A 27421-nucleotide genomic window follows, 5' to 3' on the forward strand; every position below is an offset into this window, starting at 1 on the left:
CATCCGGAATGTATTACAGCCCCAAGGGGTAGTGGTGGGCTCAGGGCAGGTGAAAAGACAGCCATCCAGGGGGTGAAGGTGACCACCTTCTGATGGGGCTCCTGGTTGGGGAAACAGCCTTTAAGAACTTTTTAAAGAAAGGTCTCAAAGCTGCTGGAACTGGTAACCTAAAAATTCAGAGGTCAGTTCCCGGGACTCACCTCTTAGAGAATGATTTCGATCCTTCAACCATCATTGCCTGAGCACCAGTATGTCCCAGACTCTGGTCTGGAGAGGACACAGCCGATGAACAAGCGACAAGGACTCTGCTTGGGGCTTGGTTCCGGACATTCACCGCAGCGCAGGCGCAGCCTCTGGCCTGAGCCCCCCGGCCTGGCCGGCCCCCTGACCACAGCCTAATCTGCAGGAGCAACTCCTCTGCTGTTTATACCTGAACTGCCATTCCTTTTGTCCTTGAAATTCTGGAATAAAATTCGCTTCGGGGATCTTCCAAAGGCTTTTTGGGATTTGGGTGCTCTAACGGTATTTTAAGTATTTAACCAATTGTAGTTCTCTGTATAGTTTTCCCATAGATATCATCACGTCACCTCACTCATCAAAATTTCTCTCAAAGTTACACTGCAATTCTCACTGTTAATTGCACTGAACAAGTTTCAATGATACAAATGAACTATCAAGACTTGAGCTTAATGAGTTCTTAATTTTAAGGTGTTTATTAGAATAAATTCCTTTAGGATCTTTTTACATATAAAAATGGATTAACTGCTGATGAGAATGCGGCGGAAGGATTTCGTGGCTGTGGATATAGTTTTAAATAGTTTTGGAACTGAGCAGAGGAGGTAGGTAGGACTTAAGCCTGGCATTTCCCCTCTGTGCACCAAAATCTCTTCACCTATACAGTGGAGGGAAAGGGGAGGAGAGGGACACTAAACTGGGTGACTTCCACTAAACTGGGTCTCTCGGAGTTCTGAGGCTTGTGCCTAATGGGGAGGACGTCACCCAGTTTCCTCACAGTGAGGTAGGATTGCGTCCTAAATTAACGGTTAGCGCTATGGTAATGGGCCAAATCTGGCTCTCTCCCTGTTCTTCTATGCCCCACAAGCAAAAGTTGGCTTTTATAATTTTTAATGTTTGGAAAAACTAAAAGAATATTATTTTGTGCCACAGAAAAATTATATGAAGTTCAAATATCAGTGTCCATAAATAAAGTTTTATCGGAACATAGCCACACTCGTTCGTTTCTCTATTGTCAGCAACTGCCTTGCACTGCAGCGGAGTCCAGTAGTTGGGACAGAGACCATGTGGTCTGCACGGCCTAAAGTATTTGCTATTTAGTCCTTTGTAGAAAAGTTTGCTGAGCTGTGTTTTAAAGCATTGTTGAAGTCCGTTCTGAACTGAATGGAGAAAACAAGAACTCTTCAGAGACTTTCGTTTATGTGAAATATAATTTCCTGATTAAGTACCTTGAGCTCTCACCCTAATCTCATGTCATGTGACTCTGTAGTGACAATAAGCGCTGTATTATTGGCCATGGTACGTTAAGTATACATTGCCTACAGACTGCTACGGGGAAATGTCAAAAAAGACTTTCTAAAGAAAAATAATCTAATAATCCTCTCAGGAGGAATTACAAATGGGAGAATCACAACATGAAGCACCAAGTGATGAAGGGTTTCAAACATCCCCAAAGCACAGCCACAAAGGAAAAGATCGGTGTATCGAACTCTGCCACAGTGTTAAAGTTCTGTACGAAAAAGACACCACAAACTTCTTATTTAAAAAAACACAAAACTTTCCCATGCTGCTGGCGGATGTGTGAGATGGGAAACAGTTCAGCAGTTTGGAGAACAGTCTGGCGGTTTCTTATAAAGGGGAACATGCGTGCACCGTATGACCTGGTCCTTCTACTCCTAGGCACTTACCAAGAGAAATTAAGACGCATGTTCGCACAACAGGCTGTGCCTAAATGTTCATAACAATGTTATCTGCAATTGCCGCAGACTAGAAACAGCTTAAATTTCCGTCAACTGGGGAATGGATAAACCAATGTCGTATGTCCATACTATGAACTACCGCTTGACGATAACGTGGATACGTCTCAAAAGCATTATGGTAAATGAAAGAAGCTGGACACGCTGAATGAGTCCATTTAAATGACATTCTGGAAAAGGCAAAATTATAGTGATTGAGAGCAAACCCATGCTTGTCTGGGACTAGAAGTGGGGGGAGGAGATTGTGGAACAAGGGAATTTTGGGGGGGCATGGGAAACATTTTATACCATCATTTTAGTGGTTACACAACTGTATACATTTGTCAAATATGACATTTTTGGATTAAAATTTTGGTTATGTTTATTTTATATAAATATACCTCAATAAAGTTGATTAAAAATGAAAAGGCACAGACTAGAAGAATATAATTTTAATACGTGTAAGTGATAAAAGATTAGTGCCCAGATTATACAAAAAATTGTTAGGCAAACACAAATCATCACACGATGAGATATCATCTCACATCCACTAGATTGTCAAAGATAAAAAAATCTGACAAAATTAAGTGTTGGCGAAAGTGAGAACACAGGACCACGTATACTCTGCTATTGGGAGTTTAAATGTGAACAATAGTTATGGGAAACAATCTGGCATTATCTGGTGAAGCTCGAGATGCAGCAATCTCACTCCTGGGTGTAGAATGCCCCGGAGAAACGCCTGCACGTGGGTTCCAGGGGACTCGGGCACGCACGTTCAGAACGGCATGAGGAACAACCCAAATGTCCCTCAAAGTGAAATGGATAAATCAGTTGGGATACGCAATGGCATACTAATTAATCATCAATGAAAATGAATGAACCTACAGCTATAAACACCAAGAGCGAAGACTCTCACTAATGTAATGCTGACAGAAGTTGCCAAAGGATACATGCAATATAAAACCATTTGTGTAAAGTTTTCAAAAGCACAGAAAACTAAAAAATATGGGAATGTACACAAACATATGTAATAGGCCTATAAAAAAGAAGGCAAAAGAGTTACTATCTGAAATTCAGCACAGTGGTTGTTTCTGGGGAGGAGGGATGGGTGCTGTGGAAGCGGCAATTGGAACTTCAATAGGGCTCTGATCACAGCTGTTGCTGCTATAACATTTTTGCAACATGTCTCCTTGAGAAAACCATTTCAATCTTAATTTGATCCTAACCATGTTATTTCAGAACCCCAAAGAGAACAATGGGAGCAAAAAGAAGCAAGATCCCCAGTGTGGCACCTCTGGTATTTCAAAGGTGTGTTAACCTCAATGCACAGGAACAATGGACAGAGCTGGCTTAAAACCTTTCACTAAAGAAGTTAGTTACAGGTGTGGGGTGTGACTACCCACTTTGACCTGCCCAGTTAGGGATTTATGACCAGATCACCCTGTGCAGTTACTTTCCATAGAACCCCTATTTTTCCTTCCACATTTTCAAAAATAATTTGCAGCAACTGTAAATATTTGGGGGGAGTCCTACACAGGTGCTTATATTCGTTTCTATAGTTTTTAGTTTCCCCTAAATTAGTGCTTGGAGTTATTCCTTCAAAAGAAATTAAATAATGTATCGAGCATTTAGAGCACCTACTATGTGCCTGTCACTGTGCCAGGCATTTTGGGATATCTGTCCCCTTCTACCGCCCTGTTCCTTTCAGAAGTCACCAGGCCCAGAGTTCAGAAAGGGCTTCTGGCTCCAGTAGAGCCACAGGCAAGTCACTTTTCCTCCAGGGACCTGGCAGCTCTCAAACGATTTAATAGGGTAACTGCGCCTTGGCATTCCTTCTTCTCCCCGTGGGACCCACCTGCACAAACACGTGCACGTGGGGAACCTACTGCACACGTTTTCCAAATGCTCCTTTACACCTCCCACCCAGCCCAGGCCGAGGTAACAGGCTTTCCTCCTGGGGTTTCCAGTTTGCAAGGGGATCTTGATAATTTTTTGGAAATGGGCAGTGGGTAGAAAATTACTGCCCTAATGCCAGTGTCATCAACAGGCAGCAACTTCTGCTCATTCAGTGCCCCCTGATTTAGGCGCTGTGCAGAGATGAGTCAAAAACAAAATGAAAATTCCTGCCTTCATGGAGTTTGCATTTAGAAGGCAAGGACGGCGTCGTGCGTCACTGTGACGTAGGCAGAGCCAGGTGGGCAATTACTAGTCCTCTGACTCCCGCCGAGCCCGAGCCCGAGCCCGAGCCCGAGCCCGAGCGCCTTACAACCCCCCTCGGGCTCTCAGACTCCGCCCCTGGCCCCGCCTTCGGGCCCTGGCCCCGCCCACGCCCCTGACGTCAATTTTCCAGGCCGCGCCGTATTGACCTGGCCAATCGAAAGCCGTAGAAGCCGCTCGGGAGGCATTAAGCCCCGCCCCGCGTAGTCGACGCGCGGCGACGGCGATGGGGCTCGGAGGCTGTGTGGCTCGGCGGCTCTGGACGCTGCGCGCGTTTCGGGCGCTTTCCCCGCGAGCGGGGCCTGTGGCCGGCGCTGGGTCTCGGCTTCGGTTGCTGGCCGTGGGACGGCTTCCCGAGGGACCAGCGCTCGGCCAGGCCTGGCTGCCCCCCGCCGGTGCGCGCGGCCTGCACGGCGGGCCAGGCCCGGAGGAGTGGACGGAGGAGGCAGCCAGCGAGGGGCCCCCGGAATCCCGCGCGGCAGGTACGGGCGTGAGGAGGGCGGTTGAGGCCCCCGGCGGGCAGCGGGAAGCCGGTCCCAGCTGAGGCGGCTCTGAGTAACCCCCTCTGTGTATTTTTCTGGGAGTCACAAACTCCTCCATGTCCAGAGCTGGAAGGGACTTAGAAGGTGGTTGGCGCCCGCTTTGCCATTTCACCGTGAAGCGACAGCAAGGCCAAGGGACGAAGTGACGGCTCCAAACCGCCAGGCGTCCGGAGGGCCACGCCGGACCCTTGGCGGCACAACCTCGCCGTCCTCACTCCCCTTCACACTCCTCCTAGGGTCCCGAGAAATGGCCTTGGCCGGAGGGTTGGGGCGTGAGGATTCGGAGGAAGAGCCGGGGGCTGGGGCTAGAGTGTAAGAAGCGCTGATAGGAGACGGGGCTAATTTAAGGTCCTGTAATCACTGGAGGTTTTTAGAAACTTGAGACATGGTAAATAGATCGCATCTGCGAAAGGCCAGTGTACGAGAGGGGAAGGTGTTAGAGAACTAGCCACTGCTAGGTCCTTGGGAGTCCGAACGTTAAGGAGCTATAAAGTTACAGGCTCTAGTACTTCAAGGTGAAGAACAGAGTATCTGAATCTTTACAGGAAAAAAAGAAAATCAGGATCTCATAGATAACGGTTGTTATATAACCCAAATGGCTTTATAAGAAAAATTTGAGGGTTCAAAGTAATTGCTTTAAAATTTTTAGCGCTCTCATTTTTTTTTCCTTTGGGGCCACACACACACACACACACACTCACACTGCTAGGCCTAAGTTTCTTCCATCTCTCAGGTGAAGGTTGTGGACCAGGTAATAAGAGCCCATACAGCTCACAATTCTAGTTCTGTGACCCTTTATGTCTGGGATTCAATTTAATATGCCCCAGGATAGCACCACCTCCCCAACTTGTGCCGTTTTCCTTTAACAGTTCTGTGTCTGAGGTATGTATTGCTCATTTCCTCAAGTACTAGTTAACAGAAAGTCATTTGTTGCTGATGTGTGGTTCCATTTGCATGCGGTAATGGCAAAGGATGTGTGGTGGCTCTGTGTATCCTGGGCACCCTTCCTGTAGGAGAGCAGTGCTGTATGAAACCACTGCCCAGGTTCCCCTCCCAGGAGGCCTGGGCCCTACCGTCTTTGAAAACATTTTAGATCTAAACACCCTCCAGGAGGAGCAGTTTCACTGTCAGTTGCGTCTTTGGGTGCATACCATGTTTGTCTCCTACTTGGCCACCTGACACAAGCAAATCTTTGTGCATTTCAGATCATACTGGTCCCAAGTTTGACATTGATATGTTGGTTTCACTTCTGAGGCAAGAAAATGCAAGAGACATTTGTGTGATCCAGGTTCCTCCAGAAATGAAATATACAGATTACTTTGTGATTGGTAGTGGGACTTCTACCCGACACTTACATGCCATGGCCTACTACATCGTGAAAATGGTAGGATGCTTTCTTTTCACTTTGGAACAGTTGACTGAATGAAAGTGTCAGTTCGTTAGGCTGAGGAGCAACACATGAAAAGTAAACCCATCGATGAGATTATATAAGCAGCCCAAATTTTCATAATTTGCATGAGCGTTTTATATTCTTTCTTTGATAGTGAAAGTTACGGGGGCAAATATCCAATCCTAGTGAATCAAGGTATTTCTAATTATTGTCTCTTAAAAAAATATTAAAAAATAACCTGAGGCAGACAAGAAGACATTATAACCCAGAGGGATTTCTAGAGCAGCACTGTCCAATATAGTAGCCATTAGCCACATGCGGATATTTAATTATAAATTAAAATTTAAAATTCAGTTCTCCAATTGTACTAGGCCAGATTTCGGGTGCTCCATAGCCACATGTGACTAATGGCTACCATAGTGGACAGCACAACTATAAGACATTTCCACAATTGCAAAAAGTTCTGTTGGACAGTGCTGACCTAGAGTCGAATTTAAACGTTTGAGCATATCCGGTGTTCCCCAGCGCGGTGCTGGGTGTGGAGAAGACAGGATTTAGTCCTTGCCCTCTGAGGTCACAGCTGAGGAAAGGGAAGGCAGTTCATTTCCAGCTGGACTCGCTCCAAACCAGAGTGAAGAATAGGAACATGGTGGCCTTTACCTGATACCACTTTACAGGGAAACATCTCTCTCACCTTGTTGAAAATTGGTCAGAGAAGGGACAGTTAAGACCAAGCGAATAGCTGGAATTGCCTAGAGAAGGTTGGTAAAATTAAAAGGGGGCTGAAAATAGCCTTGGTGCCCGTACACATTGAACAGTAACTGCCCATTCCCCTGGCAATCACCATTCTGCTTTCTGTCTCTGTAAATTTGATTAAGTACCTCATATGAGTGAAATAATACCCTGTTCGTGTTTTGTGGGGTTTCTTTGTGACTGGCTATGTCACTTAGCATAATGTTTTCAAGGTTTATCCATCTTGAGCATATGTCATAATATTTTATTATATGTGCATACCATATTTTATCTATTCATCCATTGATGGACATTGGGTTTCTTCCCCCTTTGGGCTATTATGAATAATGCTACTATAAACACAACTATAGAAATATCTGTTCATGTCCCAGCTTTTTAAAAATTTATTTTTTAATTATAGTTGACATACAAATTGTATTAGTTTCAGGTATACAACATATTGATTAGACATTTATATACCTTAAGAAGTGATCGCCATAAGTCTAGCACCCTTCTGGCACCATACATAATTATTACAGTATTATTGACTATATTCCCTGTGTTGTATTTTACATCCCCATGACTAATTTTATAACTGGCAGTTTTTACTTCTTAATTCCCTTCACTTTTTTTGCCTATCTCCCCACCTCTCTCACTTCTGGCAACCTTCAGTTCTGTATCTATTGAGTCTGTTTCTGTTCTGCTTGTTCATTTATTTTGTTTTTTAGGTTCAATTGTAGATATATGTATTTATTGCATTTTATTGTTCATGTTTTTTGTCTTTTTTCCCTCCTCCTTAAAGACCCTTTAACATTTTGTGTAATACTGGTTTGGTGGTGATGAACTCCTTTAGCTTTTCTTGTCTAGGAAGCTTGGGTATGGCACCTGCCTGCTGGCTCTGTGGGAAGGGGGGAGGGGAGCGGTCATCTCAGAAAAGGAACAGTGGCCTCTGCCAACACTTTCGTCTGGCAGAGGCCATGTTCTGCCCCTCCAGCTCTTGCCTTGATGCCAGACAATTCAGTTCCTCCCTGTCTTTCCCTGGTGCCTTTCAAACTGCTGCCCCAAGTGCTGGAGCTCAGAGGGAATGAATCGGAGTAAGTCTGGCAGAGGCCTAAGTCTGTGTGTGGGCCCTTGAAGAGGAACTGCCTAGGACTCCAGCAGCCCTTTGTCTCACTCAGCCACAATCCCCACTGGTTTCAGAAGTTATGGGAGACTTGTTTTCTTGGCACTGGAACCCTGGGTTTGGAGGCCTGGTGTGCGGCTGACCCCTCACTCCTCAGGAACATCTGAAGCCAAGATATCCCTCCTGATTATCTGCCACATGTGGATGTGGGACCAGCCCATTCCACATCTCCACCCCTCCTACTAGTCTCCATGTGGCTTCTTCTTTAAATCCTTTGTAAGACTTCCATTTATCTAGATTTCAGGTGGTTCTGAATGATGGGGTGAAAGTGGGCATTGTTTCTAATCTTAGAGGAAAAGCTTAGTCTTTCGCCATTGAATGTGATATAGCTGTGGGCTTTTATCATCTTGAGATAGTTTCTTTTCATTTAGTTTGTTGAGTGTATCATGAAAGGATGTTGAATTTTGTCAAATGCTTTTTTTGCATAAATTTGAGATGGTCCTATGGTTTTGTCCCTCATTTTATTTATGTGGTTTATTACATTTTTTCATGTGGAACCATCTTTACATTCCAGGAATAAATCCCACTTGTGTATGTATAGGTTGTGTATATATAGGGTATCCCCCCAAAATGTACACACACACTTTGAATATTTAGAAAGGCAGTGTTTATTAAACTACATTTTATTTTCAAAATTGAGCTATCAGCTGTTACAGTGTGTACACACACCCTGTATTTTTCAATGCTACTGAATTGGTCTGCTCGTCGGTGGCATTTTGTTTAAGACTTTTGTATCAGTATTCATCAGGGATTCTGGTCTGTAGTTTCCTAGAGGTCTTTGGCTTTGGTGTTAGGGTAATGCTAAGGTCATAGAGTTAGGAAGTGTTCCCTTCTCTTAAATTTTGTTGGAAGAGTTTGAGAAGAATCTGTGTTGGCTTTAGTTTAAATTTGTGGTAGAATTCACCAGTGAAGCTATCTGGTCCAGGGCTTTTCTTTGTTGGGAGTCCCGTCGTCGTCCCCGTGTCCCCCCCCCCCCCCCCCGGTTCCCTTTTTTAAAAAATTGATATTGTGTTGAGACGTTTTTGATTACTGATTTAGTCCTGTTACCATTACTGAATAGGTCTATTTAGGTTTTCTATTTCTTCCTAATTCAATCTTGGTTGTTTCTAGGAATTCATTTCATTGAGGTTATCCAGTTTGTTGGTATACAATCATTTATGGTAGTAGTATAACCCTTTTTTCCTTCTCTAAAATTGATAATAATGTCCCCTGAATTGTTCCTGATTTTAGTTATTTGGGTCTTCTATTTTTTTTTTTTAAGTCAATCCCACTAAAGATTTGCCAATTTTATTGCTTTCTGAAGAACCAAATCTTGGTTTCATTGATTTTTGCCTTATGATTTTCTGTGATCAGTTTCCTTCTCTCTGCTAGCTTTAACTTGTTCATTTCCTAGTTCTTGTGTAAATTTTTTATTTGGGGACTTTTCTCCTATAAGTATTTATAGGTATAAATTTCCCTCTTGACACTGTTTCACTGCATCCCATACGTTTTGGAATGTTACGTTTTGTCTCAAGATATTTTCTAATTCCCCTTGTGATTTGTTCTTGAACCTCTTGGTTTCTTAAAGTGTTAATTTCCGCATATTTGTGGATTTTCTAGTTTCTTTTCATTGTGATCAGAAAATACTTTATTAAGACTTGTTTTGTGGCCTAACATGATCTATTCTGGTAAATGTTCTATGTGCACTTAAGGAAAATATGTACTCTGTTGTTGGGTGCAATGTTTTGTTAATGTCTGTTATGTCCAATTGCTCTGTAGTGTTGTTCAAGTCTTCTGTCTGGTTGTTCTGTCCATTATTAAAAATGGTGTAGTGAGTCTCCTATATTACTGTTGCCATCTATTTATTCAATTCTGTCAATGTTTTATATGTTTAGGAGTTCTGATTTTTGATGCATGTTTCTAGTTCTGTCATCTTGGTTAGTTGCCCCTTTTAATGTCCTTCTTTGTCTCTTGTAATAGTTCTTAAAGTGTATTTTCTGTGACAATAGTGTATCTGTTGGGAATAGAGACGTGGGATAATAAAGTCCCATTAACACTGTCATAGAGGTAGTTGAGATGGGCTGAGAAGACCTAACCTTAAAGCAGGAAGGCAGCATCTGCCTCCCCTGAGAGTGAAGGGAAGCTGGGATGGACAGAAGGAATGATGTAGGTGAGGACCAGATACACCGTGGATTGAATATGGTGGCCCTATCAAAAGAGTTTGGGCAGAAGGATTTAGGGGGGAACTAGTTCACTAAGTTATGAGTAAGCTAGGTCCCAAGTTAAGACCAAGAAAAAATACCAGTAGACCCTCAGTTAAAGCAGAGGTCTCCTTATCCCTTCTCCCTTTAATATATGATCTCTCCTTTTTCAGTACAAATTCCTAAAAAGTAAAAGTGAGCCTCATGTGAAGATTGAAGGGAAGGACACTGATGACTGGCTCTGTGTGGACTTTGGTAAGTTATTGGTAAATATTTGGCATTGTGCTAATCTTGAACTATTTTCAGTTGCAAAAGAATTGAGATCAAATTTCTGAGTTTTTCCATGTAAAATTTTTGAAATGTTTCATTGTAACCCAGGTAGTCATATTCACACATTAAACGCTCACCTAACTTGGTGTGTATCTAATGAGCCAAAGAGGTCAGAAAGATGATGGGAGAGATCCCTTATTGGTGGTAGGTGGCTTGGGGGTACACATAACCTTGGCCTGAAATAATTCAGCCGAGGTGAAGGGCATTCCAGGCAAAGGACTGGAATTTTGAAAAGACCTAACAAATCTGGGTATTAATCTATACATAGTTTCAAAGTATTTCCCTACCAGGTACTTATTACAAAGGGGAAAAAACAGGAACTGTCAAGAACTAAGAGGGCTCTGAGATTTTATCTTACTTGTAAACTAACAAGTTAGCCACCCAGTTTCATAGATATTGGTAAAAGACTAGACTATTCCAGGGTGGGAGGTAAAGGACAGTTTATTACTCACAATAGTAGTAGCCAACAGCAGCATTTTTGCACCAGGTTCCCTAAGCCCCAGCTTCTATAGAGCAACATAGGACCTGCACACACTCAGAGGAACCCTGAGATTAGGGTATCCACATTGTCTGTAATGGGCAGGAAGCAGGTCTGCTTTTGCTGTGGTGGAAGATACTTTTTCTGGCAAGGCTGTAAGTCAAGGTTTCTCAGCTTTGTCACTTAGCATTTGAGACCGAGTGGGTAAGAGTATCCCTCCCCCTCTTGTGAGAACCAAAAATGTCCTTGATTGAAAACCACTGCTGTAAGCAAAGCTGCCCTTTGCTCCGGACAGCCAGTCCAGAACAAAAGGCAGTCAGTGCTTTGCTCACAGCATGTGCAGAAATGTGACACATTTGGAGAACTGACGGGCCTCACCTTTAGTCACTTGGCTGAAGTTAAACACTTGAGTCAAGTAATGTCACATATTGAAATCATGTACCTCCTGTGTGATGCACTGAGAAAAAAACACAGCAGCACTTCCGTGGTATTTTGCTGGTTGGGATCCACAGTTTGTATTTCTAACAAGTTTCCAGATGGTGCTCATCTGTGGTCCACACTTTAGGAACTCAGACAGCGGTTCTCATAGTTATACTGTGAGTAATAAACTATCAGAGGGTTGTGAGATCATAAGAATAACAGCAAACTGCTGCTTCTTTGTAACTCTTACCTGTCCTTGACAGGCAGCATGGTGATCCATTTGATGCTTCCAGAGACCAGAGAAACTTACGAACTAGAGAAGTTATGGACCCTACGTTCTTATGACGACCAGTTAGCTCAGATAGCACCTGAAACATTACCTGAAGATTTCATTCTTGGAATAGAAGATGACACTTCATCCCTGACTCCAGTGGAGTTCAAATGTGAATAAAATACTGTTTTAGTCATTTCACATTGAGATTGAGTCCCTTCTTAAAAAATAGCTCCTAACCCCCACCTTATTGGTAAGTTATTGTCGAAGTCTTATTTGACTATGGGTACTCATGCTGACTGACATCAGGATGTGGAAATTGCAGGTAAAGGAGCGTCAACTACAGTTTTAATATGTTGTCTTTGTTCCTGAGATCCCAGCAGGAAATCCTGGAGTTATCACTGGTCCCTGCACTTCACTTGAGGTCTCTGCTCAGATTTTAGTTAATTTTGCTTAAGTGTAAGTATTATGTAGAATGGAATAGCTAACATTTAAAAAAATAAAGCAAAAGACCCATAACTACCCCACTGGTCGGTCCTATTACTTAAAGCCTATATAGTTCTTAGTTCATATGCAAACAATATTATCAAGGTTCAAATTAAGTACCATGGAATGGAGAAAATAATTTACCAGTAGGTATTGGTGCTTAACTTAAGATTGACATACTATTACTAAAAATCTGTTTAAATTTATAAATTATATCCACATTTATTTGAAAAATCAAAAATAAAACTATACATCAAGCTGCACCTAATGATGAAAAACTTTATTCTGCATCAAGGTATCTGGAAAATGAAGCTGCATTTGGGGCACATTACAAATGAGGAATGATCCATATGCGGTGAGTACAAACTCAGTTACAGAATTATTTCCTAGCTATTACCAGATACTCCATTACCAATGCTTAATTGAAAGTAAAACATGATTTGCTGCACTAAAAGGCTAGAAGTGAAATATGAGAGAATTTAAACCAGCAGATATAAATGCAGCACCTATCTGTATTTAAAAAAAACAAACCAACAAATATTAGAAAAATCAAATACTGAGGAAGAGCTCTGGCCATAAGCACGTCTCACCTAAAAACCAACCACAAAGCCAGTCCATGATTTTTTATTTTTTTTTTTTAAAGCAATTCGCTGTTTGGGGGGTGGGGTGGAATTATGAATGCTAGATGAATTCAGTGACAAAAAGGGCACTTTTTGGCTAAAACTACAAAATAAACTGGTTTTCTGAAAACATTTAGGAAAACATTTCAAGTCATTTTCAAAATGTCTGATATGCTGATCATCAGAAAAACTTACCTAGTCTGTAGAAATTCATCTTGAAATACAAATGAGGCAAAATGACTTTGTAAGGGGTTATTATATATGTCCTTCAGATCCATGTAATATGATGACTGTGACCACTTTATGAACAAAAGCAACACAAACAATTCTGAGAGCAGCGTGGCCTCGGAGACCACCCACGCCCATAATTGTACATACTGGGCTTTGCCATCAAGTTATGGAATGGGCAAATGAGTTCAGTATTAAAGGTCAAAAGTTTTCTCACAGTCATTCAAATTACATTTCAAAAATTCTTTTCTTACAGTAACTGGTTGCACAGAATACAGGAATCCTGTTGCATTCTATGTAATATTTTAGGTGGCCTTTCATTTTTCTTGATTTATCCTTGTTTAAAAATCTTCAAAACAGCTTAGTGAGGCTCATAGCAGTGCCTGGCACATATAAGATATAGCCTTTTATTGCCTTTAAACACTGTCACACCATCTGACTGCCCCATTGTTCTTTGCAAAGCAATTCTTTTGGGGTCTGCTCAAAGGGTAAACCAACTGCTCTGAGGTGGATTGGCAAGCTAAGCATCCTGTAAGACAAGTTGAGGCTTGCTTTTTGCCAATCAGTTTCAAGTCCACAGGGGCTGCATCTCTTCACTGACGCACTTTCTTTAGGTAGTGATAGTCAAAAGCACAAAGAAATTATGCACTCAATCACTTAAAAAAAAACATAAGTCTCCTGAAGCCATTAAACTAGCCATTCCAAACTTCCTGTGACCACTTTGCTCTGTTAGTACCATCAAAAACTCTCCCTAACAAACAAAAAAATAAATGGTATTGCTGCTCTCCAAATATAGGCACTGCTCCATGTCATTGGACATTTACTGGATTTTCCAACTAATAACTGTCAAAAGCCTCAAAAAACCTGAAATTAATTTTCCAGCTTTACTGTCAACAGCCAGAAGTAAAATTTTTTCAGTTATTTGCCTGTTAGCTAATTAAATTTTAAGTTTATTTTTTAAAAAACAGTTGGATTTTTATCTTTATAAAGTATATAAAATTTTCAAAACAACCACAAAATTTGCTTTCATTGCATTACTGAATACCTGAGGTAGTTGAGTAAAAATGCACGTTTAATACCCCTGCCAACACCATTCAGCACTTCCCTTAGGTTATTCATGTTAGTGTTAGATAAAAATAAAACAGACAGTTTTTCCATGTTGATGCCTTAACATTTAAGTTCCTGTAATAATTCTATTTTGACTTAGGAGCAATCTATTTATTTGATGAATTTAGTGAGTGCATCATTAAGCCAATTTCTTGCATTATAGGGGAATATTAAGAAAAATTAGAATATTTGTTATACCGAGAATACAACAGAAGGGAAGTGCAGAGTCCTCTTTTCCTCCCCCTTATTTTTTTTTTTTTTTTTTTTAAAGCTGGGTGTCATACATTTCAGAGAGCATAAAGTATACATTCTCACAGAGACAGGAGTTCGAAAGTTGCCTGGTCCTCAGAAACAACTGGCTAGGTAAAAACTTGTGCATGTGATTCTGGATAGGGTTCAGCCGCCCGTCTGTTGGTTAAGCAATCTGTCTTTGGTTAGGCATCTGCCTCTGTGGTGGGCTGTTTCCTGAGCCTTTACTTCCGTCTTGACTGAAGTGGTCCACTTTGCAGAGCTTTCTGCTGTTGGTGCTGCTTTACCTGAGTCAGAATTTCCTGAATTTTCCTCTGGGCAACCTGCAAAAGGAGAGAGCTTTGAAATTTCTACCTGGTCAAAGGTTACTAAAAGTTGTTTTATTTTTCCATTTCAAAAACTTCAAATAAAAGTTTATTCAAAGATTAATTATACATACTAATTAGTTTGCTAGTGGATAGCCAAGATCACCTGCTAAAAGGGGGATTAAGCCGTTTGGCGCTAGAATCAGTGGGCCCGCCTGGAGGCATAGGCTCAGGGGTGGGACAGAGAGCTCAGCTGCCAGTGGCAGGGTCTGGGGAAAGGGTGGCAAGAAGCAGGCCAAGGAGATGGACAAGGAAGGTGAGGCATTCACACAGAAGACAACAGAAACTAAGAGCAAAAGGCCACAGGGAAGGGGCCCTGGTGGAACTAGGAAATCTGGCAAAAAGTGAGCTGGTCCTTGTGCCTGGGCAATAGGGATCCTTAATTCCATTCCTGTTTTACATCTGGATTCCCTGTCATAACATCTCTTTCCACCTCTAGCTAGAATGAAGTATTGTCTTGGAGCCTGTTACACGTTTAAGGATAAACTTTTGTAAAAATCATCATGCAGTGGCTCATCTCTTTAGCTCTTCTCACTCAGCCATTTTTTAACCTTAGCTGTGAGGTCAGAATAGACCCAGCCCAGAGCCCTATCAAACTGTGTTCTTCAGTCTTTGTTCTATCCCAAATTCTATACCGCATGGAAGTAAACCAACTCACTTGAAAAAAATAAATTTTAAAAAAATGTATTTAAAAAAAAAATTTTAAGTGTTTGGTACTAAACAACCTTAAGTATTTATATGAGGTGGGGGCACCCACAGGAAAATTGCTTCCATTTGGGGAAAAGCAGAAGAGCCTGCTCATCGTGTCTGCGCCCACTTGCCTGGCAAGCGTAGAAGTGACCAGTTATTTTGACCACCACCTGATCATTCTCATCGGGCGTCTGGTCACGAGGGACAACAACTTCTGCACTAGACAAATTCTGGAGCTCATTCACCTGAAAAAGAAATACAAGTCATGTTGTTTTTTACTTACCATTTCCCACGCACTTACTATGTACCAAACACTAGCTCTGCCTTTACAGATTTCATCTAATCCACTAATGGTTCTGTCCAGTTATTAATATGTCCCCATTGCAAGACAATGGAAACTAAAGCTTAGACAAAGAAACTGACTTGCCCAAAGTTACACACAAGTGGATGGCAGGGAACAGATTCAAACCCAGAAAGTCTACTTCCGAAGTGTACACTCTCATTCACTTCAAAATTGTATAGCTTTGAAAATGATTTAGCAGTTGCATGTGTAAAAGAAAAACTGGAGGTCATTTGCTTTTTTCAGTTATAGAGGTACAAGTTATAAAGGTAGATGAAATTTAAAAATTTTTTCTCATGTCATTCTTCATACAATAAAAATTAAAAGCTGGGTTATGTCAACAGAAAAAATGCTAAATGCCCCTTATAAATGAGAGTTTTCTCACACAAAGTGGTCTGAAAGAGAGGCATTACTTTCTCCAGTAGCTGACACCAACACTCAGGAGGAACAAAAGGCAGTCTTCTCCAAACCTTGGCCCAGATGGTCCTGCTTTTTACAAATTAGCCAAAATTCAGGGGCTTGGAACTCCTAAGTACCTTTCAATGCTCTCCCTTTCATACCACTGCACAGGTTTTGCTGAAGTACTTGCCGTTTTGCCTCCTTTTCCAATAACTCTGCCAGCAGCAAAGGATGGCACTCTGATATGAGCTTCAAGTTTCACCTCCTCTTTAGGACTAACAAAGTTTTCTTCTTTAATTTTTCCATAAATTCTTCCCTGAGCCTACAGATGAGAACATAGGCTATCAGTGTCGTTCGGGTAGGAGACAAAAGGTCCATTAACAGTAAAGATGGCCCAAGTCCACTGGAATAGCCCTTTGCAGTGATACGCCTGCATTTGATAGACTGAAGATCGCATACGAAATGGAGAAGGTAGGAAGCCCTAGGAAAGGTTGCCGGTAACTGCGCATCATAGACAAGGCAATTGAATGATTGATGAAAGAATGAACCGTATTCTTCTGACAACAGTTAAAGGCAGTTAATTAGTAGTCATCCTCACTAAAAAAATCACTTTTGTGGGCAAATGGCCATTTTGCTCTCCATCAGAAAGGAGAAACCTCTCCTATAGGCAATAAGAAGTAATTGTATTTTTCTGAGCAAAAGAGACTAAGGAAGAACTAGAGAGCCAGCTGTGCCAGGAGAGGAATGGTTTCTGTTTCTTCCTCGTAGCCAGGTGGTTTCTACTTTGAATAGTAAGGCTATGAAAGCAAGTTAACATGTGCTTCTCATTTTTATAGCCAGCACATCCTGCCACCTTCTGCGTACAACCAGAAGTCACGTACCAAAAACCCTGCCTGTGATGTAGCCATTGATTTGTTCTGCTTTGCACCAAAGGAAAAAAGTCAGAGTTGGTTTAATTTGACAAGCTGCCAGGGCAAACCACAAAAACAAAAGCATCTAACACGTTTTCATTGGTGCAGAAATGATTAGCTCATTTTAGGGGATTACAGAAAAGAAAAACCCATCTTGGTGTATATTCCACTCATTCTCAGCCTCAGACCACGGATGTAGCTGTTAACAAAGGACACTGGGGATATACATCCTCCTCCAAAACAAGCTCTGGAGTTCATAAGAAAAAACATGGTTAGGAGGTCTCTTATTAGATCTCTAAAATAATTCATTTGTGATTATCACTGATCACATAAATGAGATTTAAGCATTCTAGCTTTTCTTAAATGTTCCACTTAGGGCACCTGTTCAGCGTGGGCACTGGAGGAGACAGGGAAACAAACTGACTCTCCCAGCATTCAAGCATTATAGAAATTGCAAGATGGTAATTCCACTTACCAAATAGTAAGAGCCTAGCATCAAGGAACATATAATAATTGATGTTATTTATCTTTAAGATTTCAAACTAAAAGTGACTGACCCCGTAGGTTCAGGATAGGAAGCAATTTTCAGCATTTCTGACTTATAATTTGAACTGCCTGGATGGACCACGAGGCTGGTGTGAGGGAGTCAGTTTCTTCACCTGAGTTTGAGCCTAGCCAACCTGCACCCACATCTCAAAGCAGCTCCCCTTGTTTCCTGTTCTTCCTGTAAATGAAGTAGGGGGATGGAGTTTTAGTGAAAAAATGGCCCACTGAAAATAGAGATCAAAGACAGTGATGGTTTAAAAGAGTGTGGGGGTAGGGGGAGGTTTAGGCAGTGTTCCTAGCCACACTTTAAAGCTAAGGGAACTAAGGCTTAAGGTTAAGAGTTGTCCTATTACACAGCTACCAAGCAGTGGGAACAAGACAGGGGTTTTGGATCCATTAGTTTCCTTAGAATTCAGAGGTTGCTTATACCTGTGACAAAGACACTGTAAGTCTTACAGGAAAAATCATACACTCAAAGGTATGTACTTGTGAATTCGAGGATTTGGCGGGGCCTTAGTCTGATTCACCCAGAGTCTGCTAAATATCACCACATGTTGTGCTTCCTATGTGTCAGGCACTATTCCAAGCACAGATATTGTTTAAACCTCAAATCCCCATTTTACAGATGCGGAACTAACCAGAGGAAGGTTAAGTAACTTGCACAAGGTCCCAAGCTGGTAAACAGTAGGGCTGGGAGTTGAACTAGCAGCCTGGCTGCTGAGTCTCTGCTCTTTATCGCCCAGCTCCACCACCTTTCAGTTACACAGTGAGGCATTCCAGCCCCCAAACCCTACAAACATGAGCAGTGGTTCACGCCAGGACAAATGCCACAACCACCCCTAACTTTGAAGGGTTAGAGTGACTGTGGGGAGACAACAGACAAGGGCTAAGTTAATCTAAGGGTAAGAGGAAAAGGGGGCATTTTAACCCAAGGTCAAGGCTTCACAGGAACAAGAACAATCTGAGAACAAGTTTTCCAAGGTATATGAGCCAGGCAAGTTTGTAAATTTCAGTCTTAAGGTCTCACTTTCACATATGACAATGAGGCACTGAGCAAACTCTCTTTCGGGAGTCAAGTAAATCCAAATCCAGCAACCACGACAGAACTCTCCAAATCACAACACCGACTTTGGTTTACTTTTGAAATGTAATCTGGAGTATGTTTCTACTCTGTTCCTTTTTTGTTTTTTAATTGAATCTATTGGTGTTACATTGGTCAATAAAATTATATAGGTTTTCAAGTGTACAATTCTACAAATTTTTATAAGATTTTATTTGAGCCAAACTGACCGCAGTGGCTGGGAAGCAAGATCTCAAAGGTTCCTCTCCTCTATTCTTCGTCTTAGGACTTTCCATCGAGAAATTGTTTCTACTGAGTATTAGATACATTTAAGGGAGAAGCCAGTTAGCATTCCCGAAAAGAAGGCATTCATGTTCTCCGCATCCATCTGTTTTTCACCTGTGGGAGACTAGAGCACATACCTTAAACTGGGCCTCCGGCGGCCCGGTGATAATCACCATCCTCACCTTCGCATCTGGTGCTTCAGCTGGGGCAATCTGGAACAAACCCATCAAGGGGTTATGATAGAAAGGTCACACAAACCAGCCTGACATTTGCAGGTGGCTTACTGACATGTAGAATGAAAGCCTTCTGGAAGGAGTTGAAAGTCCATTTATAGTCCCCCTCAGCAAGTCCTCACTACATCCTGATGAGGTGCTGCCTCTCCTTCACATGTGGGCAAACTGAAGGCTGGAGAAGTTGAGTTACCTGGTCTATGACCACAGCTGACAGACCCGGAGGGCGAGCTGGGTCTGTGTCTTCACTGTCCGTGTTCCTAACACTATACCAATGGTACTCAAAGTGTGGTCCTTGGCCCTCATGCATCAGAACCCCTCAAGCTTCCTGGGTGTGCAAGAAACTGTTAAGTTCACAAATTAAGACAACTGGTAAATCCCCCCAAAGTATGGTTATAGGAGTAGCATATGAAATAAACTACGTAACCTCAGGATAGACTGCACCTTCAATTCAAACTATGAGGTGGCAAGAAGACTCATGTTTCTATAATTATTGAAAGCACCGGGACAGCCCCAGCTGGCAGAGCAGTACCTTAATAGAAGCTCCTGCAAAGCGAGAAAGCTGTTTGATGTGCTGCCCCTGCTTGCCGATAATGGCACCGACAGATAAGGCTGGGATAAACAGATGAACAGTCTCCATTTCTGACTGCTGCTGGGGAAGAAACACAGGACATTCACGCTTGTTGGATACACATCAGGCTGTTATCGTTGGCATAGGGATGGGGCCAATCACATACAGCAGGAATACCAAGATGGTTTCAGGAAAATCACAGTAAGTTGACAGTTCACCTAATGGGTCGAAAAGATCTTACGCATCCGGAAAGCATTTGCGTGTTGCTTCTGTACACAATTTTCTTAAACTTTAGGAAGTCACCAACTTATAGATTTAAAAACTATATAAATGTTATAAAATTTAAATGTAATGGAATAGATGGACAAGACTGTTTAAAATAAAGATCCCCCATCACTATATCCAAGGAAGATTCTTGACAAGTAAATGAAGTTATGACAATAAAATAACCACATCACTAAAAGGGGGGGAAAAATCATGATTCCTCCATCTTGACTTGACAGTTATTTTGTTATATCTGAGGATGCTACTTTAACGACCTTCACTTCAGCCTGGCTGGGTGGTTCAGTTGGTTGGAGATGGGTTCAATCCCCAGTCAGGGCACATACCTAGGTTGCTGCTTCATTCCCCAGTCAGGGCGTTTATGGGAGGCAACCATGTCTCTCCCCGGCTCTAAAAAATAAAAACAAACATGCCCTGGCCAGTGTGGCTCGGCTGGAGCATCGTCCTGTGCATCGGAAGGTTTTGGGCTCGATCCCTGGTCAGGGCACATACGAGGCAACCCATCAATGCATCTCTCACATTGCTGTCTTCCTCTCTCCCTCCCTCAAATCAATTTTAAAAAGCATATCCTCAGGTGAGGATTAAAAATAAAAAAGATCTTCAGAAAGTCTGGTTTCCAGTTTTTCACTAATTCATATAATACTGCAATCAAATCTTTAAAAACAAATCTTGTGCCCTTGTACAAATACTTCTAAGATTTTATGTAATAGAAATGCTGTATCAGAACATGACCATTTAAAACTGACAGATATTTCCAAATTCTCATGCTAATAAATTTAGTCAATATTGGGGGGGGGGGGAGTATTTTAGTTCAAGCCATGCCTTTCACACTTATGAGAAATACAGCAATGATTCTAGGCCCCACACCTAGTTTTCTACAAATGAAAATCATCTAAACTCGGCTTATCAGAGTCTGTTCCTTTATAGCCTCCACCATGTACCTCATATTTCCTGTAAGAGTTAACCTAAAATTCAACTCCAGGAAATATTCTTGACAAAGACCACTGGCTTTTCTCCAATCACTGGGCTTTGTTTCTTCAGCATCTGTACACGGGGTGCACTATATTCTTTATAGCTTGGTATTTCTTCGGGGTTCCCTTTTCCCAGCATGTCCTCACACACAGCACAGCTGCCAGCTCACGGAGTCTTCTCCTGCAGCGCTACGACCAGTCTCAGAATAAACGCCAGCAGACTCTGCCTTCTCACTAAACTCTTGACCGGAGATTTGTAATAGGGGCCTGTCCTGTCACAGCTTGGTCAGGTGACGACTGTCACTATCATCAGTGAAGGACAGCAAGTAAAATTATTTCACTCTTCAGTATTTCCAAGTCATAAAAACAGTGGCACTTGTAGGAAAGCACTATCCCTCACAGCTGCCAGAGTTAGTTACCATACACCATTTATTCTAGAGGGACACTTTAAGGCCTATCTCATTTTAATAACTAGATAGACAGACAAATTCATTCTGACACTGACTACGAACTGTTCAATGTTAGCACCTATTTTGTCATTCTGGTCCTCACATTAAAACTCATACATTAATCTTAACCAATATTTTTTTAAGTAAAGCTAGGAGCTAAATATTTTATGTCACAGAACATCCGTATCACGTTCTTCCGTATTACATACTTTTTTAAAATAGTGTATTTTTTTGTTAACCCTCACCCAAGGATGTTTTTCCCGCTGATTTTGGGGGGGGGGGGGGCATCAATGTGAGAGACACATTGATTGGTTGCCTCCTGCACACACCCCAACTGGGGCTGGGGAGCAAACCTGCAACTCAGGGACGTGCCCTTGACCAGAAAGCCCGCGACCCTTGGGTGAGCAGGCCAATGCTCTTTACTGAGCAGCACCGGCCAGGGCTGAATTACATACTTCTCTTAGGGGAGAGGGGTCTAGCAGTGATAAAGACATTTTAAATGATCAGCCTAAATCTAATGTGTAACTTGCCCAGATCTGTCCCACTGTATTTTGCCATGACTGTATAATAATTTGTTTTTTGGGCCTTGTTCCAGAAAGATTTTATGCTGCTTACAAAGTACACATAACCTAGAAAGATAAAACAAAGGAGGTGAAGAAATAAGAGCATAGGGACCTGAACAGAAAAGACAAGATGAAGCCAGAAATGCTATTACGCAAATCTGGCTCTCAGCTTCCTAATTAGAAGGAAAATGAAATCAGTTGCATGATTTACCAGGTCGATGAGAGAAAACTATCCATTTGCTTAGTAAAAACTACTTTTCCTGTGACTGATCCCAGAGAGCAACTTCTGAATGTCCTCAGAGGATGAGTGTAGCAGGCACCATCCTTAGGGTGCAGGTCCGGCCGGCACAGCCTGAGCATGTGTCCCGGCCCAGAAGATACTGAAGACCACGCTGCTATGAGAAAATCTCGGAGGCAGGAACTGTCATCAAAACTGCCAGAGCCTCGAAGGCTGAACAAATAAAGCATCTTCCCACCACGGTGAGGAAAGGCTATCGATGCGTTTGTGTTGTTGATTTGGGGGCAGGTAGGAAGTAGCAAATCCAATCAATTTAAGAGAAAAGTTGTGTGAAGTTTGGAAAAGGAATGGTGGTTAGTAGAGAAGGGTCCAAAGGATCAAAACCCAACAGAGGAGGAGCACAGACCTGCAGAAAGAACCAGTATGTAGACAGAAAAGTGTTCTGCATGGGGATGGAAACAAGCAACGGAACCTGTCAAATACAAAAGCACCAGAGCGAAGCCGACCGAGCACACCAGGAGGTGGTGCCTAGACTGACGGTGACGTGTTCTCTTGGCACCTTAATAAAAAGTTGACTCATCAGATGTCTAGATGAAGACATTTCTGAACATGGCCCAATTCCCTCTGCTCCAATTCCGCATCCACCAGGCATCTCCCTGACCATGAATTACTTTTCAAGGAAATCCTCCCCTGGGAATATAAGGCGCCTCACACACACATCCTGTCCAGCTACAGTGATTGCACCAGCTCTCCGGCACAAAGCATCTAATGTGGGGCTCTGCGCAGCAAGCCATGTTTTCAGGACGGGGACCCTCAGATAAGCAGACAGCTTCATGTTTACTTACAAAACAAAAGCCAGAACAATGGATACGATAAGCCTCTTCCACCTGTGAATTCAAGGCTCTAAGGTGGAGCTTGAACAACTCGCCAGCGTTACCCTTTCTGTTACACATCCTTTACATTTAAGTTAACGTTCACTGTGTTATCCTGAAGCCCTTTCCCAAACCTTCAGAGGTGAAGGACATTCCTGGGACACAAGCCGCTTCCCAGTGGACTTCTGCCAGGTGCCTATCAGCAAAACTTCCTTTGGACTTGTTGGCAGACTCTATGTTACAGCTTGAAAAACAAAAGAAACGAAGCTTCTCAACCGAAAGTCTGCATAACTGGTGAAGTCTGCCAGTGAGCAATTCCTAATCCTCTATCGTGGGCAGAGCAAACAGTAAGGTTAAGTGTATTTCCTTTGTGGGGAGCAGAACCTAAGACATTGCAAAGGCCTGGAGACACGCATGCCAGCCAGCGAGAGCAGCCTCCAGGAACCTGGAAGGACGCCAGTGTTTTCCTTGGGCTTGTCAAATAGATACTCCTGGGTTTCTTTGTTCCGTCTTAATAGATTTTGGTCTGGAACGGGAATTAAGTTTACTCAACTCCATGACCTGAAAAGAATACTGAAATCTTAAAAAAAAAAAAAAAAAAAAAAAAGGCCAAAGAAACCTTTCCCCCGTAACAAGTAACCAAGGCCTCTTAAGAGGTAATAAATGTGTACAAGGAATTACTTACTTTGAAATTGTTTCCTGACAAGAGAGCTGCACCCATAGTAAGAAATCCTAAGGACTAAGAGACTCCATGAAAACAGTCATCTGATCCAAAAATCCCTTTCAACTCCTATTTTGTTTCTTAAAGAGCACCTTAAACTAGCTAAGACCTAAGGAACTGCTCACCTTCCTTGCCTCTTCCATAAGCACAAAGTTTGCAATTCTAAGATTATGCTATTATTTGGAGACTTCTGGGAAGACTCCAGAGGCGCTACCAAAATTAAGACAACAGCACTCGGGCTAACTTCTGCCAACCCCAGAGCAGGCTGCCAACACTGTCAAGCTATGGCTGCTGCTGTGTGGGGGATGCTGTGTGCCAGTTCCAGCTCTGGCTCTGCTCACTAGCTGCCAATGGCCTCTTCCCTACTGTTTGAGCATTTCTGAAAGGAGCATTTCCTGTCATTTATAAACTCGAAGTTTGCCAAGCAAGTACTGCCTGAGCCAGCTGCTAGGCGGAACTACAGACTTTTTGTCTGCTGGAAGAACCAACTCTTTGGCTCTCTGGGAAAAATCAACCTGGCGGTTCCAGGAAGAAGGGTATGAACAGAGGCAAGGGCTTTAGCCAAAGGCGAGATACATCCATTCTACTTCCACGTTACAAAGCAGAAGTGGGAAAACGGGAGGAAAAAAGGAAACAACCGTAAAGAAAGAGGAAGCAGGACGTAGAAGTAGATTCTTTGAAACATTTAGTCATCAAAACCTAGTCCTTGCCAGGCAATATACGTTTAAAGAAAAAGCGGAGACTTGCCGCTGACCCACAGGGCTTCGAGGGGAGAGGCGGCCGCAGGGAGCAGGCCGAGGACCAGGGGCGCTGAGGGCAAGCACCTGCGGCCTTTCCTCCTCTAGCCCGGGTTTAAAACATCTCCCCGGCCTTCACTATTACGTTCAGCAAGAAGCGAAGCAAAGCCAAAGGGAATAAGAGGTCTGTAAGAAACAATGGTAAGCAAAAAGAGAAAACTGGTGAATTTAACTATCGCCTTTAGAAACAATAGTTTACTTGTGTTTCAAAAAGTGGTGACCACTTATTAGAGATCTGGGTTTAAGAAAAGAACAGCCTGCTGATATACAATAAAGGCAAAGCTATTCCAACTAAGTCTTCCTCCCCCGTGGAGTTGCAGGCTAAAACAAAACTTGTTACAGACTTGTTCTCTGAAACATTAAGCCGCAAAATTACCCGACAGTTACTTGGAAGTAGGTTTTACCCTCATTGGTATCCAGAGACAGTATAATTCTCTAAAAATGGTGTTTTCCCTTTATTAGATGAAAATAATCTCCAGGAGTGGAATTGGAACATGGAATTTTCTCCTCTAGAATTTAGAGTCTCCTGTTTTTAGGGGGGTGGATAGGCGGGGAGACCTTAAAAGTTTACCTCGCCCCTTCCACGCTGAGAGATTCCTTTAACGTGTAGCGCTGCTAACTCCAAGGCAGGCAGAGTCAGAGCCATCCCCGACATCCGCTCATCTGTTTAGTTATAGACTCAGTTTCCCTTGCAGGCAGAAGTGGCCAGGTGTAATGTTCGTGCAAACACGACACCAGTGGGAGTGAAAAGCTATCCTCAGGCAGTGTCCGGAGCTCAAGCAGTCATCCTGGACGCGGAGATGGTACGCTCAGCCAGCAGAAGGCCAGCCCTAGATGATCCAGCAGAACTACTACCAGAACTACTTGGATTACCTGCCCTTCGACTCTTCTCTTAAAAAAGGAAATTCATTTAAACCACATTTTTTCATTCCAAACACACAGCCAAACCTAATCCTGATCATACAGCATGCCAAAATATATTTAGAAGCATGAAAACAGACATATGGCAGCATCCCACGGACAGTTTTGGCCTGATAGTGCCTATGAGTTGGAAAGACAGGTGTTGAGAGAAAAGGGGGTGAGTTTTCTCTTTACACTTTAAAGCCTCAAACAAGTTAGACAGACATATATGAGTGGTGTGTTTGTGCTCATCCTAAATATTGTCTCCCATGCATTAGTCTTGAGAGGAGATACTCTTTTCCAACACTTAAGTCCACCCTCCACAGACTGGTAAACATTCTTCCAGAATAGTTCTTGAAAATGAATGGGTAACAAAAAGCTCCTGATGCCCACACCACAAGTTCCTGAGCCTCCACCGTCTCCTACGGAGATTCTGATTCATTCACGTCCAAGGTGGGGCACAGATTCTTAACCAGTTAAGCAACAGCAGCTGTTGTTAACCTTGGCTACACATTGCAGTTATCTATGGAGTTTTCCAAAATAATGACGCCTGGGTCTCACCCCTAATCCCCACCCCGGGCCTGGGGTAGGGGGGATTCTAATGCAAAAGGTCTGGGGAAGTTCTAATACAATTAACAACACCCCCCACCCCCCGCCCTTAAGGTACGGATCAGAGAAAGCTGTCTTTTACAGAAAACTGTCAACTAATAAATGTAAAAGGAGACATTACGATATACCATACATGATTTGGGCAAATGTCAGCAATGGACATTAAACCCACTGGGTGAAAGACTTAGGAAGCAGGATACTCACACAGTCTCAAAGTACTGCCGGTTACTTCTTAATCACAACTGGGAAAGGTATTTTTACAGTGGAGAAATCAAACAGGCCTGGCCTTAATCATATGATCAAACTTAACGTGACCAATAATGACACACGCTGACACCACTTGCTTCCCAATGTGACAAGATATTCCAATAAAAGGTATGATGTGAGCCCAATCTGAGGCAGCCAATAAATCCAAATGGGGAACATTCTATAAAACCACTAGCCTGGATTTGTCAATACCATAAGAAAGGGGGGAAGAAGGGGTGCAGTGCTGTTTAAAAAGGAGGCAAAAGACAATACAACCAAATGCAAGGTCCTTGATGGGGTTCTTTACTGAAAAGATACAGAGAGGACATTATTGGGGTAACTGGAAATTTAAACATGGGCTACATGTTAAATAACAGTGTTATGCCAAATTTCTGAAGAGTGATGAGATTGTGATTAACACCAAGGTGAATGTCCTTAAGGAGAAAAGCTGACAGTAGTGCAATGTTCTCATTAATAACAAACTATAATTACAAAGTTTGTAAAAATATATACCAGATATCCAAGAGAGGACTGTCCACCTTTGTACTTGTGAGAGGAAAAGGCAATTGTTGAGCACCTCTTTTTAAAACCCACAAAAGCAAAGATTTCTTCCCATTTTGAAGAAAAAGGTAGATTACAAAAATATGTCTCCTTTCCACTTTTAAGTTCTATGGATAATTCCTGACATTCTTTGAGGTCTAAGATGGAGAGAGAGATGAAGTTACCAGTAGGTTAAAATCTATAGAAAAATTGCAAGATCAAACTCATCTTCAGCAAAAAAATGCCCTTTCCGGCTAGGTAGACAGATTTGCCCTTTTTCTTAGCATTTAATGTTTTAGGGGGTACCCGGTACACCAAATGTAGTTGGAGATGTCCTGTTTGACGTTGGGGTTCCACGTAATCACTGCCTAGAATACGTGAAGAGCACAATGCCCACTGGAATTTCGCAGAGAGCATGGACTGCTAAGACTGC

The 27421-nt window shown here is 42.5% G+C and overlaps 2 protein-coding genes across 7 annotated transcripts in view; one reads left to right on the plus strand and one right to left on the minus strand.

The window, feature by feature from the left end:
* The first annotated feature begins 4399 nt into the window (after nucleotides 1-4399).
* MALSU1 (mitochondrial assembly of ribosomal large subunit 1) lies at nucleotides 4400-26632 on the plus strand. Of its 3 annotated transcripts, none has more exons than XM_081147805.1 (6): nucleotides 4400-4669; nucleotides 5935-6113; nucleotides 10388-10469; nucleotides 11706-11885; nucleotides 12495-12554; nucleotides 25389-26632. In XM_081147805.1, exons 1-5 carry the CDS (start codon nucleotides 4414-4416, stop codon nucleotides 12542-12544), a joined length of 747 nt encoding a protein of 248 aa, XP_081003931.1. In that variant the 5' UTR covers nucleotides 4400-4413; the 3' UTR covers nucleotides 12545-12554; nucleotides 25389-26632. The 3 variants fall into 3 exon arrangements, with proteins under 3 accessions (XP_081003931.1, XP_081003932.1, XP_081003930.1); XM_081147806.1 differs by lacking the exon at nucleotides 25389-26632 and adding an exon at nucleotides 17034-18898; XM_081147804.1 differs by lacking the exon at nucleotides 25389-26632 and having other exon boundaries at nucleotides 12495-12639.
* IGF2BP3 (insulin like growth factor 2 mRNA binding protein 3) overlaps nucleotides 14422-27421 on the minus strand; it is an 89757-nt gene continuing 76757 nt past the window's right edge. Inside the window, exons 11-15 of one of the 4 annotated variants that reach the window (XM_081147800.1) lie at nucleotides 19762-19881; nucleotides 19137-19211; nucleotides 16388-16519; nucleotides 15590-15703; nucleotides 14422-14726 (exon numbers count right to left, since the gene is read on the minus strand). In XM_081147800.1, coding sequence (XP_081003926.1) covers nucleotides 14628-14726; nucleotides 15590-15703; nucleotides 16388-16519; nucleotides 19137-19211; nucleotides 19762-19881 — 540 coding nt within the window. In that variant the 3' untranslated portion in view covers nucleotides 14422-14627. Of the gene's footprint in view, nucleotides 14727-15589; nucleotides 15704-16387; nucleotides 16520-17742; nucleotides 17833-19136; nucleotides 19212-19761; nucleotides 19882-27421 lie in introns of those variants that run through there. The other 3 variants (XM_081147797.1, XM_081147798.1, XM_081147799.1) reach the window with 3 other exon arrangements.

Source organism: Miniopterus schreibersii (assembly GCF_964146895.1).
Source record: "Miniopterus schreibersii genome assembly, chromosome: 9".
NCBI lineage: Eukaryota > Metazoa > Chordata > Mammalia > Chiroptera > Miniopteridae > Miniopterus > Miniopterus schreibersii.

Excerpts from the sequence above, each read along its gene's own strand:
- MALSU1 (XM_081147805.1), top strand. The coding sequence starts at position 4,414 with ATGGGGCTCGGAGGCTGTGTGGCTCGGCGGCTCTGGACGCTGCGCGCG. Across the intron at positions 4,670-5,934 it reads CCCGGAATCCCGCGCGGCAG|ATCATACTGGTCCCAAGTTT; the intron begins GTACGGGCGTGA and ends TGTGCATTTCAG. Across the intron at positions 10,470-11,705 it reads CTGGCTCTGTGTGGACTTTG|GCAGCATGGTGATCCATTTG; the intron begins GTAAGTTATTGG and ends TGTCCTTGACAG.